General features: G+C 43.4%; 1 protein-coding gene across 1 annotated transcript in view; it reads left to right on the top strand.

The window, feature by feature from the left end:
* Window positions 1-9,987, top strand: part of HEPHL1 (hephaestin like 1) — a 32,985-nt gene extending 22,998 nt beyond the window's left edge. Inside the window, exons 13-20 of the mRNA XM_009505409.2 lie at window positions 1,591-1,730; window positions 2,445-2,585; window positions 5,913-6,019; window positions 6,467-6,689; window positions 7,424-7,563; window positions 8,183-8,342; window positions 9,626-9,706; window positions 9,785-9,987. Of these exons, the coding sequence (XP_009503704.2) occupies window positions 1,591-1,730; window positions 2,445-2,585; window positions 5,913-6,019; window positions 6,467-6,689; window positions 7,424-7,563; window positions 8,183-8,342; window positions 9,626-9,706; window positions 9,785-9,987 (1,195 nt within the window). The remainder of the gene's footprint in view (window positions 1-1,590; window positions 1,731-2,444; window positions 2,586-5,912; window positions 6,020-6,466; window positions 6,690-7,423; window positions 7,564-8,182; window positions 8,343-9,625; window positions 9,707-9,784) is intronic.
* Window positions 9,988-13,314: the final 3,327 nt, after the last annotated feature.

The raw sequence follows: 13,314 nt of genomic DNA, 5'->3' as shown, positions 1-13,314 counted from the left end.
GCTTGTGTGCCTGGGTCAAACTCATAGCAGAGGGGGGACTTTGAAGCATCCTTTCACGAAGCCAGCCTCAAACATTTTAGGAGGCATTCTTCACCAAACAAAATAAGAGGAAATGTATTTATAAAGTGACAGCCTCTCAGACTAGACTAGTTCACAGGCAGTATTTTCAAATGCCTTCATCTCAGAGTGTCTTGTGGTACTGTTGAGCCCAAGAAGGCTTCCAAATCCCTAAACCCATGTGTACATTCCCACCTGTGGCTTAACCCTAAAATGATGTTCCTCAACCCCCTCCTCTCCCTTCCTCACTCTCCCCAGTCTCTCCCTCCCAGTGCTCTGGTTTTCACCGAGAAGAAACCCAGGTACCTGACCCAGATGTGAGACCCTGCAAGCAGGCAGATGTATTAGAGAGGAGCAGAGCCTGCTTCACTTCAGTGTGGTAGCCCCTGGCAACCCCAGGAAAAGTCTACACTGTGCTGTGCTAAGGAATAAAAAGCACGTGCAGAGGATATGTGTTCCAGATCATATTGCTTAGGGATGTCTCTGGGACCACTTTGGTGAACACAGAAAGGAACAAGGAACATATTTCAAAAATAAACCTTAGAAAAGTGGCTGGGAAACTGCACCCTGTAAAAATGAGGAGTATGGTGAAGTCAGTAGAAAATATACCTGAAAAGTCACAGGTGATGAAGCATGTTTAAAGAAAATATTAACTCCAGTATTGTCACAGGCTGCTGTTGCACACAGAGTATATTATACAGTAAGCAGTATTCCTGGGGCACTTTTTGTTTTTATGTAGTACGGTGTGAGCCAACCTGGAAACTCCCCTGCCAGAGGCACCTTGGAGATGAGCTGCCAGGAGACAGAGCTGCTCTCAGAAGAGGGTGAATGCTCTCCTCCAGAGCTGGTGGCGAGTGTCCTCTGCTGGTGACTCAGCCCTCTGGGATCCCACAGGAGCAGCAGCAAACTGTGGGTGACTGCATCAACCTGGAGGCCACAAAAAAGCATCCTCTGCCAGATGCAGAACGGGAAATAAATTTCTCACTTCATGCTGTGAAAGCATCCAGCCCTGTGCAGTAGACAGCAGCAGGAGGGCAGGATAAAGCAGCCCCCTCTTATCTCAGACGATGGCATTTTCTTTTGCAAGGTTAGGCTTTGGTTATCATCTCCCTGTGGCTGATTAATAGCCAAGATAGTGAAAGCAGCCATTGTGATGAAGGATTCAGGTTTTCAGGGACAGACAGTATCTTTTATTGGAGCAGAGGATGCAGCTGGAGAAAGTGGCGAACCCGCTCTTAGCTTGAACTTTATCTCTGCTCCAACAGGTCTGGTGAAGGATTTGTGTTCCCAAAAGTTTGTGGTGAGTGCAACATATACTCAGCTTTACCTGCCTGGAGGGTGTGCATTTAGTCAGGATTATCAGTGTTGTTATTTGCCGTTTAAAATCTCTTGCAGCATGCAGGGCTTCACATCAATCAGCACATTGGACCAAGCCATATATTCTTATAATGTCTATAATGAATTAAACGACAGTTACTAGCCTTTAGATGTGCAAGGTTTAGAGCTTTTCATTTTTGCCTTTTTATTTTGCAGCTATGGGCATGTTTTCCTGAGCCAAGCAGAAGATCTGATCGGTTCAAAATACAAGAAGGTGGTTTACAGGGAGTACACAAACAGCAACTTCACTCAGCGCAAAGTGAGGACAGAGGAGGAGGAACACTTGGAAATCCTGGGCAAGTATCTCTCATGGCTCACAGACCGAGCCTGATAAGTGAGAAGATTGCTTTCCAAAACCAGACTCCAAAAGAGTTTTCCCAGCTTTGTTAAAATGGAATAAGGAGTTCCTTAAGGAGTAATAACAGGGAGGATGCAAAACTGACAATTCCAGGATTTGCCTTAACATCAGAGCCATGTAACATGGTAGAGGCTCTTGTATGTAAAGTCAATATTAAGGGGATGGATTTATATCTGAAATTGGGCAAGACAAAATGTTGCACCTGTCATAAAATAACCATCAACTCGTGTTTTTTATGTGATGAGAAGTGAGCAACAACTAGCCATAAAGTAGTCAACACTCTAGGAATTTCCTTTTTCGCAGTGCAAAATTAAAATAGTAAAAAAAAAAAAAAAAGCCCTTACTAGTTTAAGAAATAAAATTTTGAGATACAAAAAACATCCACAAAAGTTTTCCTTAAAAACAAGCTGTCCAAAGACCTGTCTCCAAAGTGAACGTTTCTTCTCTTTGACTGAAAAGAAAAAGATTATTTATATATATGGAGCTTCCCATCAGCTGACAAAGCAGGCCAGTTTTGAAGGCTTCACTGAAAGAACAGAAATGCCTGAGGATTTTGAGAAAGACCATGGCTCCTTTCCTGGCACAAGCTACTGGAAGTCTGTAAAATTCAGAAAAGCAACATTAATCACCAACATTTTCTGTTTTAATTTAGGGCCATTGCTCCATGCTGAGGTTGGTGACTCTGTTCTGATCATATTTAAGAACAAAGCCAACAGGCCTTATTCAATAAGTGCACATGGTGTAGAAGAAGTGGGTTGTGAAGAGCAACCTGAGACACCAATTACCCTCCCTGGTAAGGATGTTTGGGGTTTTGTGGTGGTTGTTTGTTTTTGGGTTTTTTTTTAATATGTGCTACAAAGGCCATATAGAAAAGCATTTTAACACATGAATGCTAATCCCTCTTTCAAGCTAACGCATACCTATATGTTCTTCCAGACATAATATGGTTAGCATTTATTCGGATACCATTCTGTGTTGTTATACATGTAGGTTCTTCATCAACTGAGCATGTCTGGGCAGAGAACTAACCCTTGATCTATCAGGGATAGAAACAGGAATGTAATATCACTGGACAACCTCCAAAAAAGGCAGAAGCAGACCCACAAACATGGCAAGAGAAGTGTAAGCCAGCGCTGCATTTGCTCCAGATTGACACTCTAACAACATTTTAAAAACAGAGAAATTCAGTGGTAGAGTTACAGTTGGCAATGTTAACTCTGCCTCTCTCTTAATGTATGCAGAATTGGCATGTGCATTCAAAGCTGACCCATAACATACAAAATATCACTGTCATGTGATTTGAAGAAGTGTACCAAAATGCCTCAGTTTCTAGTGAGGAAATAGTAGAAAATAGTACACACAGCATTGAAATTTTTCATATAGAACAATATCTGTTAAAATTCTTGTACTTCAATTTTTATCTTGGGTCTTATGTTCTAGTAGGAAGCCAAACTCAAAACCGGGCGTTATAGTCAATCCAAAATGTACATACCTTTTTTGTTTTTACTCATGCAACCTTTTTCACAGTATTTGTGAACTTCAGTGTGAAAATAAATGAAAAGAAGTTCTGATGTACTAAACCTTTCTGGAAGCTGAAATCTCTTTCCTGTAGGTACCTGTATCGATACAGTCCAATCGCACACTAATTCATGGCCAAATGTGAGCCAGGGTCTGCCTGCTTGATTTTGATGAATGAATACCTGTGGTTAATATATTAGAAAAACCCTAAACCTGGAGCTGATTTATATGATTCCCTTGTTTTGTTATTTGCTCCATGAGGTTGATGCGATTTTGTCGTCAGTTGAGGTGTAACTGGAAACTTTACTGTCATGTCTCCTGTGTCCACATGGGAGCAGGCTCGGTATGAGTTAGATGGGGGAAGATGCCTGCATTTGACAGCAAATCAAAGGAAAGGGCTCTTCAGCAAGATCTAAGGAAAGCCCTTTCCTTAGGAGTTTGGAAGCAGCAATTAACACGGAAAACAAGTCCCTCAAAACAAGAATAATTCCTGGGCACTCCCCATCTAGGAAATTCCAAGATAATTAGCAGACAGTATGACAGTATGCTCCTGATTTTAAACTACTTAGTAAATTTCATTTCGATTGATGTGGCGTTTCAGACAGAAAACTGCATGAAAAAGTTGAGGTAGTGCAAAAAAGAGCACTTTAAGCAGAGTAAATTACCTCTGATGGAAGCCACCAGTATCATCTTGAAATCCTCGTTGTCTGTCTTCCTAGGTCAGGCTGGACTGCTCACCCCAAGTTCCTCAGAGCCCATCTAGTTCTACTAAATCCTGAAACAGTCATCAGGCAGATTTATGTCCTGCTAAATTTTGCTCCTGACAGCACTTCCAGCTCCTAAAGAGACTGTGGGTGGCATGGTAAACACATGCCGGGAGCATATCCATAGCAGCCTGAGCCAAAACAGCTCTCAGTTGCCACAGCCTTGCCCTCTCCCTGCCCATTCCTCCATTTACCAGGCAGCAAAGAGGAGAAAATATTCATTCTTCTTTTGTTTATCAGCCTTCTCAGGGGTTATGCTTTTTTGCACTTCAAAGATGGGTCTTTGATGCCATCTGAAGTGTCTCAGGTTTTAAGTAGAGTGGAGATTTTTCCAACTACAGCCTCCAATCATCCTGAAGTGAGGAGTAAAAAAAGCAAGGAAGTAGTGAAGGACCATGGCCAGGCTTTCTTCTCACATCACTCATACATCACAGGTGATGATATGTAGGTGAGATAAAGGTGGATGACAAACTGTTCACTGGTGTATATCTCCAAGGCATGAATACCTGTGAGATTGATGGGCTTCTCATCAATGTTTTCTGCCCTATTAGTGTAGTGTTGTGTCTTGAATGCCTTTCTGATCTCTGCTGAAGGACATAAACCCATGCTACAATGAACAGAAGGTGCTTATCCTGTAAGATTAAATGATATTGCAACGTTTACATGAGACTCAAATCATTAAGTATGATATTTGAGAGTCACCATTTCTTTTTTTGTAGTTACTGCCATAAAGTAAAACCCACTACTGCATGATCCATCAAACCGGTGTAGTGGCTCAGTGACATAAAACTAGGCTCAGTCACTTCATAACTATTTAAGCTTGAAAATTCTCCTTTGCCCTGATGCCCATGGCTGTTGACAGCTGTTGGGCTGTGGCTGTACTAAGACCATGGCCAAGAGTTCTTTGATTTCCTTGTTTTCTCCTGACTCATAGCGTGTCCCCAGCTGTTCTTGGCTTTTGTCACCCTGGAAGACTTTTGGGCCAGAGACGGCCTAGTTCAAATTTTCTTCACCGCTGAAAACGGCAAGCTGTTGACCACATCTTGGTCTCCTACACTCCCCTGCAGTACCAACAAAAAAACAAAGCAGGGAAACACAGCACAGGCCATTCATCTGAACGTGTGTTTGTGTTCAGTGTAGAGAACTGATCTTCACCCAAATAGACAATTTCCTCATCAGACTGTTTTTTTAAAATCAAATCAGAGGTCAGGAAATCTCTGCTCAGGGAGGACATGGCAGAAGTGATGGCTTTCAGGAAGGGACAGGGGTTCTCCAGTAACTGCTGAGGAGAGGGGGCTTAGCTGGAGGAGGGAAAGACTCCCTTGTTGCTCTCAGTCAGAAGGTTGGTACATTCTCACCTCTCCTGGCCCAGAGCTGATACACTGCTGCAGCACCGTCTGCAAAATCCCAGGGGCAACTGCAACAATTCGGTGCCCTTTTCAACCAAGAAAGTCCAGGAAATATTTTCTGGAGCTTGGCTCCTTACTCCTTCAACTGACCTCAAGCATTGGCATCCAAGATCATTGATCTGCTACAAGTTTTGCCCATGGAGAAAGATGAAAAGTCGTATCTCCAAACTTCCCTCTGGGGGATGCCACTGTTGCCAGCATCATTTGCAGACCTCCTTTCCTGGGGGCTATCTGCCTTTGTTTACACCATTGGACCCTCACTGACCTCCTGGAAGGCGGAATCATGTCTGCATTCCCATTGCTGCATGCTTACACAGATAGTTTTGATACAGATCATTTTCTGATGAGGAGGGAGCAGATCTCGGTTACATACTATTCAAAGCCGCTAATACCCAGCTGCCCTTGGTAAAATTGTTCTCTCTGTTTCAGGGGAAATAAACACCTACAGGTGGAACGTTCCAGAACGATCTGGCCCTGGTAAAACAGACCCAAACTGTATCACATGGGTTTATTATTCAACAGTGAATTTTGTAAAGGTAACCAAGGAATGGTCATTAAAGATTACATTGCTCTGGATAAAGCATGCTGCCTTGCATAATGTTTCTGAAAGGATCCTGCTTCTCATTTATGTGAGGACCACAGGGTAGAGGAATGATTTAGAGTTAGATGCTTTGTCATCTTTGGTAACAGTTGCACATGCCTGGGTAATCTAATCCACTGAAATCCCCAGGGATGCACCATGGTAATGTGATTCCCGCCCTAAAGAATAGTTGAAGGGATTTTGGGTGAAGGCAAAACATTGGTTTGTACATTAACACAGGGGCATGTAGAGAAAGATACCTCTAATCAGACAGAATCACAATTTTTTTCTCATCTGATAGGAAAATGGAATTTCATCTTTCTTTAATCTGTAGTTCATCTGTACCTATTTCATAGCTGAATGAACTAGAATATTTGTAACACATATATTTGTTTTATTTCAGGATACATACAGCGGTCTGATTGGGCCTCTTGTAGTCTGCAGAAAAGGAATTCTAGATGAAAGAGGTCTAAGAAAAGACATTGATCGTGAATTTACCCTTCTGTTTATGGTGTTCGATGAAAATGAATCCTGGTATTTGAAAGAAAATATTGAAACATACCTTCATAAGAATCCTGATGATTTTAATTCCACTGAGAACTTTGTAGAAGGCAACAGCATGCATGGTATGTAGGACTCAGTAGCAGCAGCCAAGAGGACAGAGGTTTCTTTTTCACAGCCCTTTTAGGAAGGCATTGGGCTTAGCCTGCAATTACCCAACTTCATATGCTGCAACTCTGGAAACAAAAAGATTTAATGAGGCCCAGCCAACACATTTTTCTAACAAGATAGTTTAATCTTATACTCATGGGAAGAGGCTGCCCTGCCAGACTTCCCTTGTCATTTGGGACCTGCGTTCCTTGTGAGCTTGTTTAGTAGGAGCATAAGGATGACATTTCAAAATAGTGGCTGTAGTAGCAGCCAGACCAGGAGCCGGGCAGAACAGACTGGATGGGGCAGAAACAGCACTGGCAAAGTAAACTTCTCTTTCTACAGCTGGTACCCATTTTAGGCAACAATTCTGTTGCCTCTTTTTCCATGTAGCTTCTCAGCATAAATCCTGTTTGGTAAGGAGTTTGATCTCAGCCTGTAAAAAACCTACCTGATGTTTTTCAAGGCAGAAAAATGGTTGCTGCTGGGCACTTAGATGATTTGAAAACTGAAACAAAAACGTGACTGTCTCCCTGCAGTCGCAGTGGTCACTATGGAGAGCCCTTGCCCAGGCCACACATGCCTGTCCCCTCTCTGCCTGGGCAGCTGGTCGCCCTAGAGAGAAAGTGTAAAATGTGCCTGAAGTGGAGGTTATCATCACCCACACCACGGCCAGTTATTAATCCGTCCTATTTTGTCATTCTTCCAGCAATCAATGGGAAGATTTATAACAGCCTCCTGGGTCTAACAATGAATGAAGGTGACAGGACAAACTGGTATTTGATAGGAATGGGCAACGAAGTGGATATACATACAGTTCATTTCCACGCACAGACCTTCATCTTTAAGGTTGGTAAAATTATTCAAAGTAAAACCTTTACAGTGTGATGAGAAATTTCTGCAAAAAAGTCCGTGTTCTAGCCTGTTTTTTCAGCTTTGGCACGGAGCCCTGGGCTGATGATGAAGTCAGCGAGAGTTTTGCATGTGAAGGAAAGAGAAAATGAATGTGATCCTTGCAAAGCTTCTACCATTCTGAACCTGTTATGAAATATGAATAGAGGTTACTATTAGAGGAAATTATTAGGTGGGTAAAAATATATATTTACCCACAAGTGTAAGGGAAGATACAGGGAGGAAATCAGGGAGAGTTATGCCTGCTTACATTATTGTTTTATGTTGTGATACCTTGACACTGGCAGGACTATCTGAAAAATTTGTCTTTCAAAGAAACACCTGTGCTCAGCCAGCACTTGAAGTCCTCAGGAGGAGTGTCCTGTTGTTAATTAATTAATTGATTAAACGAGGGCTGTACACAGACCTCAGTTTCCCTGCACGGGGCATACTAGAAACATAAAACAAGAAGCATTTGGTCTGTGTTGAGGAGCTGAAAGTCTAACTGGAATATTTCAGTACCCATTGGGGGTCTTCGAGGCAAGACTTTTACGATGCTGGTTTTGCCTTCCCACAGACAGATAAGGACCACAGAGGAGACGTGTATGACCTTTTTCCTGGGACCTTCCAGACAGTCGAACTTGTAGCAGAAAACCCTGGAACATGGCTTCTGCACTGCCATGTAGCTGATCACATCCACGCTGGCATGGAGACAACCTACACCATCAATAAATCGGGTGCAGTATCAGAAACATGTCCTAGGACTTGGAGGTGGTATTGCAGTGGATTGGATGGAAGGCAGGGAGGAAAGGAAGAGAACTAATGTCAATGCTGCACCCTGGATGCTGGTGGGAAACACCTGTATGTTACTGCCATTTAGCAGTTAGCATTGCCTAGGGACAGGACAAACACCCCTAACAACATGACACTCCGCAACTTAAAACAGTTGGTGCTTCACAAGAGCCCTTCTAAGACAGTGGCAGCCATCAGTCACCCGCAGCTGGTGCAGAAAACAACTGCAAACATATTTTTTAGCCTTGCTGCCACGTGATGTGCAGGAGGGCCCGCAGACTGGCGTGGTGCTGTTCCTCCCTGCAATCGCTGCTGGGTCATGGGGCTATTCAACCTTTCTGCTCCAGCAGAGACCAGCTGAAATAGATGCAAGATGCTCCAGAAAATGATTGTTCATCCTGTCCGTCCTTACGTGATCCTAGGAAAATTTTTTGAGTGGTGCTGGTCCCTTCCACCACTTGTGAGTGAACTCGGAAGTGCTTTGTGAGCCTCTCCACGTCACATAATATCATTCAACATCTGGGTCCAGCATCTCCTGCCTGGGTCCCCACTGGGCTTGCTAAACTCCTCCGCAGGGGCTGCAATAGCACCAGCAGGCACACCTTGTACCTGTAACTGTGTAGCAGCAGAATGACAAATGTAGTGCCAAACATAGCCAAAATACTCCTTCCTTGGACATGGTGAATTTATTTTATAACACATAATTGTTCAGGCCATGAAAATTCAAATGAACAAGTAAATGCAAAACTGAATCATAGAATGGTTTGGGTTGGAAGGGACCTTTAAAGATCATCTAGTCCAACCCCCCCTACCATGGGCAGGGACACCTTCCATTAGATCAGGTTGCTCAGAGCCCTGTCCAGCCTGGCCTTGAACACTTCCAATGGTGGGACATCCACAACTGCTCTGGACAACCTGTTCCAAAGTTTCACCACCCGCATCATAAAAAATTTCTTCCTTATGTCTAATCTAAATCTACCCTCTTACAGTTTAAAACCATTACCCCTTGTCCTGTCACTACAGTAAGTAGTGAAGTAACAAAGATGCCTATAGAGAAGGGGGACGTTGCCACGGAGCTGCCCAGAACAATAGCTGTGCTGATCTAATAATGATTTCTGTCCAGATCAACAAGGTAGAAGTAATTAAATTAAGTCAAGGCTACTTTTCCAGAAGACAGAAAAGTGTTTAAGGTTTTCAACTTAACTATGGTTTCTCTCTCTTCTCACAGAGTGGGAAGCTCCTTCAGAAGGCAGACTCACAACTGGAGCAGACAATACAACTACTGCAAAAAATAAGACCACTGTAAAGGGTAAGGTTTTCTTAAAATGTCATTTAAAACTCTTCAGATTAACGCATAGATTTCTAATAACTACTTGTCTTCTAACAGATTATGACAGCAAAGAGGGCAATTTTTTTGGCAAAACTTTGAGTCCTGGAGAAGCCAGCCTGATACTCGCAGCCTTTTTGTTCATTGGACTTGTTCTGCTGTCAACAGTATTAACCTTCTTCTGCCTCGTCACCCGCCAAGGAAGCAGGATCCATTACACGGCTCTGCATGACAAAAGTGCACTTCTAAGAGATTCCCTGTAAATCCGTGCTTTTAGCATTGTTCACAGAGCTGCACTGGATTTCATGATGTGCTGCTAATATAACTGGAGCAAGACATATGCTGATAGTCCTACCCCATAGCCAGCGCTCACAGGAATGAACATAGCTGTAGGGTTCAGCTCCGAGAGGCATATACCACCCATCACCGTTGCCACTCCTCTGGAGTTCAGATGAGCTTTGCCCAAGATCAAATTTGGCAGACGAGCCGAGCAGCACACCTCTCAGCATCCACACCAGCTGTAAAGAATTTATCCACAGGAGTAAGGAGCACGCAGCATGGCATCCATGCACTCTGTGCAGAAACACAGGGTTCATGCTAGGGAATAAAAATCACCAGGGGCTGTTTTAAGCATGCCAGCTTCGGAAGGAGCAGGTGTCGATGTGGAAGTCCCTGCAGTTTCCCAAAGTCTGGCTCAGTTAATTCACTGTCTTTTAAGCAATTATTATTTTGCCCTGTTAAATTAGGAAACTGTGCACTGGGGACAGATTTTTAAAGGCATTTAGGGACCCTCCAATATATTTTAGCACCTGATGGATTTCAGCAGTGCCCCTGCTGTTAGTTTCTAACAGTTTTTTGCTAATCCCTTTAAAAATCTAGCCCCAAGCAACCTCCAAAAAAGTTAGTTGACTTTGTAATTACTGCTTGTTGTGTTCCTGATTCTGTGCCTCATCTTTGCACGGAGTAGCACCTCACTCAGCTGTAATGAAGCCATCAGGAGGCTGATCTCTGTGCTTGCAAGGAAGACAGGCAGAATCGGGTCATGTTTAGTGATACTTTAATGTTCATAGCTCATTTTGAATTAGACAGTGCTCACTCTTGCCCGCTCACATCAGCTACAGCTCTTGCAGAGCTGTAACAGAACACACACATCTGTGAAACTGTTTATCCAAATTTGATTTTGAATGTAAATTCAAGTTGCTGGTGTTCTCAAAATTTTATTTTTTCCACTTCTGTATTTTGAAGTACATTCAAATGTAGGAAACTTTGCTGCCCATCACTCTCATTGTAGCTTAATTGTCCTGGGCTGATGTCCGGTTAACTGATATGTTGAAGTTTCTTGGATGTTTCTCAGTTATTTCTTGATTCTTTGTTTTCCCCAGTCATTTAAGAGTATACATGTGAGCTAGAACTGCAGGACTGAGCCCACATAGGGGTTATACCATAGCAATAAACACTTCCAGACTCCTCTAAATCTTCCCTTTGAGCTGACAAAAACAAATACTCTAAGCCTTCTGTGTTGTAAACATTAAAACTGAGGTCTCCTGTTCTGTGCAAAACCCCTGCCTGTGCAGAACATTTGCTTTCTGTATACATAAAAATTAAAGCCTTTCACCTAAACATACACCATTAATAAAGGAAATTATTTGGTACTTCCCTTTTAGAGTAGCTAACGCATCTGACCTTTTAGGAACAGAATCATCAGTATATTTTGACCATAGAATCTAGCCAGCCAAAGTGATTACAACAATAATAAAAATGTAGTTATTTGTATGAACCTTCTGGCACAGTTCTTTTCATCTGGCATGCTTCTCAGCTGCATGGCGGCTGGGAAACAGGAATGAAGCCTCCAAAGGTCCTCGGGGCCTCAGGACGTCACCGCTGCTTGCCCAGGTGACACAGCCTGCCACAGAGAGCGAGATGCACCACGGAAAGTGTAAAGCATGGCATTTAACATTGCCTGCCTGGTGCAGGCAGCCCCGTGGCCAGCTGTGCCCCGACACCTGCGCTGAAGCACAGCATCTGCATTGGGCTGAGAGCAAAGCAACGAAATGAACAAAGGAAGAAAATGAAAAAGTCACCAGGACAGGTGTGCTCTCCAGAGCGTGCTACAGGCCATCAGGGGTGAATAATCTGGATTATGAATTTGGGTAGCAGTTGGTACCTGTCCTAGCACCAAAAGCTCACAAGGTAATAAATGCAAGATCAACATTTCAAAACTTTCCAGAGTAGTAAGCAGCTCTGACATCCACACAACACAAGCTGGTAGAAACTGTTCTAAAAAAAAACCCCAGAAAAGTGGTCAGAGGAACACAATAGATCACGGAAGAATCAATACTGTTTTTTTTTTCTTAAAGAATATTGTGCCTCAGGGGGGTTTTGAAGGATCTAGATAAGAGACCTGGATGAAGATAGCCTGCTTACATTTCCATAAGACTTTTGAGAAGGTCCTTAATTAAAGCTTCTTAAAGAAATGAAGTCATGATGGGATGAGAGGAAGGGTCCACAGAGACTAAATAACTGGTCAAAAGACAGAAATAAGTGGCCAGGTTTCACAGTGGAAGCCACTCATGGGGTGCTGCAAGGACCCTTGCTCTTCACTGTTTTCTGTAAGTGGTGTGAAAAAGGGTGACCAAGTTGAGTGACAACCATAAGTACTTGTAGCACAAGAAAATGAGTGATAAAAAGATAAAATTTAGTACTGACACATTTACGGTAATACTTGTGGAAAAAATCAATCCTAGCCCTATGTGCATCATACTCTGTAAGCAACCCAGAATTGGGATCTTATTTGTAATAGTTTAATGACAACGTTAGCTCAAGGGCTTTTTAGCTGGCAGAAAGGCACCTGAATATTAGGAATCAGTAGGCATTAAGGACAGAGCAAACCAGAAACAGCTTAGTACTACTACACAGATGTCTGGGGCACCTGGATCTTGAATGCAGCGTGAGTCACATCCCCCAGCCCCAGCCAGGAGAGGGGACAGAAACACAAGAACAGCACAGAAAAAGCGAGAAAGGGAATCAGTATTGTAGAACAGTTTCCATATGAGGAAGGATTTCCTTGGATGGGGGCTTGTAAAAATATACAGGACAATTGAAAGCAGGTAGGATACAGGTTTAATAAAGGGAGAGTTGAGTGGAGAAGGGAACAATTTGTCCCTCTTGGCAGAAGCAGTATGAGCTAGGGGAGTGCTACGTGCACAGCGCAGCACATGGGGTGGCTCTTTGCGGGGTGGTCACCTCTGTAACTCCTGGTCTGAGGATGCTCTGAGCTTACAGGGATTCAGAAAGCAACTGGAAGAATATAAAGGGGAAAATGAATTAAGGGTTATTAAAGGTGAAGGCACCCCACTGACTCCCACAAAAAGTGACTTGAGATGTGGCGGTGGCTACCAAACACTTTGAAATGCCACAGCACGTGGTGTTAGGTAGATCAAAGGCTTGGAGCATCTGCCAGACAAGGTGTGGGGGGGAGAGGGCTGGGGCTGTTCTGCCTGGAGACGAGATGACTCAGGTGGATTTTAGCCATGGGTGCAAACACCTGATGGGGGTGCAGCACCCACGGAGCCAGGCTCTCCTCAGCGGGG

Source organism: Phalacrocorax carbo, chromosome 1 (genome assembly GCF_963921805.1).
Source record: "Phalacrocorax carbo chromosome 1, bPhaCar2.1, whole genome shotgun sequence".
NCBI classification, from domain to species: domain Eukaryota; kingdom Metazoa; phylum Chordata; class Aves; order Suliformes; family Phalacrocoracidae; genus Phalacrocorax; species Phalacrocorax carbo.
The sequence above is the reverse complement of the archived record's forward strand: the minus strand, read 5'-3'. Positions and strand labels throughout refer to the sequence as shown.